Source organism: Nicotiana attenuata, unplaced genomic scaffold (genome assembly GCF_001879085.1).
Source record: "Nicotiana attenuata strain UT unplaced genomic scaffold, NIATTr2, whole genome shotgun sequence".
In the NCBI taxonomy this organism is placed as follows: Eukaryota; Viridiplantae; Streptophyta; class Magnoliopsida; order Solanales; family Solanaceae; genus Nicotiana; species Nicotiana attenuata.
The window spans coordinates 134,868-137,968 of record NW_017672490.1 but is presented as its reverse complement, the minus strand read 5'-3'; the positions used below and the strand labels follow the sequence as shown (position 1 = coordinate 137,968).

General features: G+C 35.0%; 1 protein-coding gene across 1 annotated transcript; it reads left to right on the top strand.

Annotated features, from left to right (window-relative positions):
- The first annotated feature begins 282 nt into the window (after nt 1-282).
- On the top strand, nt 283-2,665 carry LOC109213398 (F-box/kelch-repeat protein At3g23880-like). Its single transcript, XM_019377192.1, has 2 exons — nt 283-1,545; nt 2,507-2,665. The coding sequence occupies exon 1, from the start codon at nt 342-344 to the stop codon at nt 1,497-1,499; it is 1,158 nt and encodes a 385-aa protein (XP_019232737.1). The 5' UTR covers nt 283-341; the 3' UTR covers nt 1,500-1,545; nt 2,507-2,665.
- The last annotated feature ends 436 nt before the right edge of the window (nt 2,666-3,101 follow it).

The window sequence follows — 3,101 nt, the reverse complement described above, 5'->3', positions numbered from 1 at the left end:
ATGCAGTAAAATATTTTATTTTCAGTAAAAATATTACCTTTTTTATTTAATCAATATAAAAGAATTAAACATTATATGTATATACAAGAAACTCTCTTAAGTTTATAAAATATTATTTCTAAATTTACTGCTATGGCGGTCAAATTCACTAGTAAAAAGTAAAACTCAAAAGACGAAAGAATGAAGTGAAACAAGAGTCCTACTAGTAGGAAGACTCCTACTACCAGGAAGTGATTATAAGACGAGCTTTGTGGCTTTGGCAATACGCAGCCTTCTCTCAAATTTGCAACCTAAAACAGAGCGAACTCACAAACCATATTGCTAAATTTTCATCAAATTCAATGGAAGATTCAAGCTTGACAGACCCTACCCTTCCAACAGAACTCATCACTGAAATCCTCTCAAGGCTTCCAGTTAAAACCCTGGTGCGGTTCAGGTCTGTCTCAAAATCTTGGCTTGCTTTGGTTTCTAGCCCTGAATTTGTCAAAACCCATCTTAGTGTATCTGCTAATAACAAAGATTACACGCACCACAGGCTTGTGTTGACAGCGGGTGGGAATATATTCAGTTCTCGTGAAATCGACTACTTTCTTAGGGACTGTTCTCTTAGTTCTTTACGTAATGATTCTGTGACTGAGGCATTTCGCTTGAATTATCCCATGAATAAACCCCACAAAAGTGTTACTGTTGTGGGTTCGGTTAATGGATTGATTTGTCTTGCCATTGATGATATTGACTTGTTTCTATGGAATCCATCAGTTAGAAGGTACAAGAATTTGCCTCATCCTAGACCTACAGTTTATCATTTCGGTTGGTTCAAATATGGTTTTGGATATGATGAGTCCAATGATGATTATAAGATAGTAGGTATATTTAGAAATCACGACAATGAAAGGTTGCATCATGTTGAGATCAAAATATATAGTCTAAAGAGTAATTCTTGGAGAAGTAAGAGTGATATTCCCGATGAGATGCGATTCTTTGAAACAGGTAAGTTTGTAAATGGGAAGCTTCATTGGGCTGGGGAGCTTCATTGGCCTAATAATTGGGCTTTTCATAAGAACTGGAACATCATTTCTATTGATTTGGCTGATGAGAAATGGGGAAAGGTGGAGCAGCCCCGCTATGTAGAAGTTGATTTTTGTTTGGAGCTTGGAGTATTGGGAAGTGATCTTTCAATGATTTGGAAGTATTCCGTAAGTCACGCAGATGTGTGGGTTATGAGAGAGTATGGGGTTAAAGAGTCTTGGACAAAAATGTATACTGTCAAATATCCTAGTTATGTGTATTCTTCTTTTATTGATCCAACACTTTGCATGTCAAACAAAGGTGAAATATTGCTTGTGCCTGGATCGACTTTAATGGTACGCAATCCGGACTATGAACTGATCAGATATCCAAAGATTGTCAACTTTCATTCATGTGTTGCGGCGGACGTCTACGTTGAAAGCCTAGTTGTCCCCTATTACAGAACGAACCAAGCACACAACAAAAATTGAAGGCGGCAGAAGCTCAGATGAATGACAATGCTATAGCTAATGACTTGTAAGAGTTCCACGTTATACATTTTCCTGTTTCTATTTCACATATAAAAAAAGATATTGCATATTTTAAGGACATGTTCACACCACATCTGCTTGGAGATCTTACTTGTCCTTTTCCTTTTTGCACATTTTCATGAAATAACTTCTTTTTGTGATAGTTCGTTATTTGGTTGTAGTGCTTGGTGTTTTAAAGTGAAACTTAATAAGGAAGTAATAATAGTTAAGGTCTGCTATAGTATCTAGTTTTAGTGGTTTTCCTTGTTGCTATTGGGTGTTTTTCCTTGCGGCTTGCTGCTAATAGATAACTGCTTAATTTCTTCAGGACCATTTTGGTGCTTTGATTGCTTTTGTTGTTGCTAATAGCTAATTGTTTTTCTTTGGTAGTATTTTTTTCATTCTTTTACTTAGCAATCAAAATCATTGACATGAGCAAGAGTGTGTCATAAAATGAATCTGGCTGCCATGATCATGAGAGTACGGTAGGAGTACCTAAGACTAGGGTAATATAGGAGAAAGAGATATGTGATTAGCTTTCTTTAAGAGGAAGAAAAAGCTTTTGTAATCTTTGTTTTCAAACAAGTTTCTCACTATACTAAATTCTTATCTTGTCTCTAAATAGAGAGGCCAATTGTATCTATAGTTTGACTTTTAAAGAATTCTTATACATTCTATGCTATCTTTCAATGTCAATGGTTTGTCACACTCCCATTGACTTATATTGTGGTTCTATTTGTTGATTTGGCGGCTTTCTAAGTCCCCTTGCCACACTTGTATTGACTTATATTGTCGTTCTATTTGTTGTTTTGCATCTTTCTGAGCCATTAGATTGTGGAGGCTGCTTTCTAAATCTACATTTCCCCTTCTTTTTTTCTTTTGAATAAGTAAATCTATGTTGTTTTTACTTGTCATCTGACGTATCAGTAAGGTGCTTTGTTAACTGATTTGTAGTATTGAACTTTCAGGAGATGAAAGCTGATGTTAGGAACAACTAATCCACTCCTTATTGATTTGCATGGATCAAAATGATCAAGTATGGTTTTCCTCTGTTGTCAAAGTTCATTGTGATGCGTTAATGTCATTTCCATGTCCATAGAGTTAGACTTAACTCAATTTTGGTTGGTTACCGAATTCATTGATTAAATAATGGTTTTTATCGATGATATTCACTTTTAGTTCAAATTCTTGGTAACCGGTATTGTGAAAGTAATATTTACCTATGTTTCCCAACTGCATATCCTATTCTGTAAGTAGGCTGAATCTTAATTTTTTTGCTGTCAGCTAACAGTACCTTACACAACGCTCGATCCAGTAATTATGAACCAATCATTTTTTTACATTAACTGTGTAGTTAGAAAACTAATCTGATCTGATTACAGTATGAGAAATAACAATGTATATTAGTCTTGAACCATAACCGTATTTAAGATATATTCTAGTGCTGTTGATCATAGAAAAGTCGACGGATAGTTTTAGCCCTTTTCCCTTTAATTAATTGCATATCACTTAGGGTCTGTTCGGTATGAAAGAGAATATTTTTCAATTTTTTCATGTTTGGTT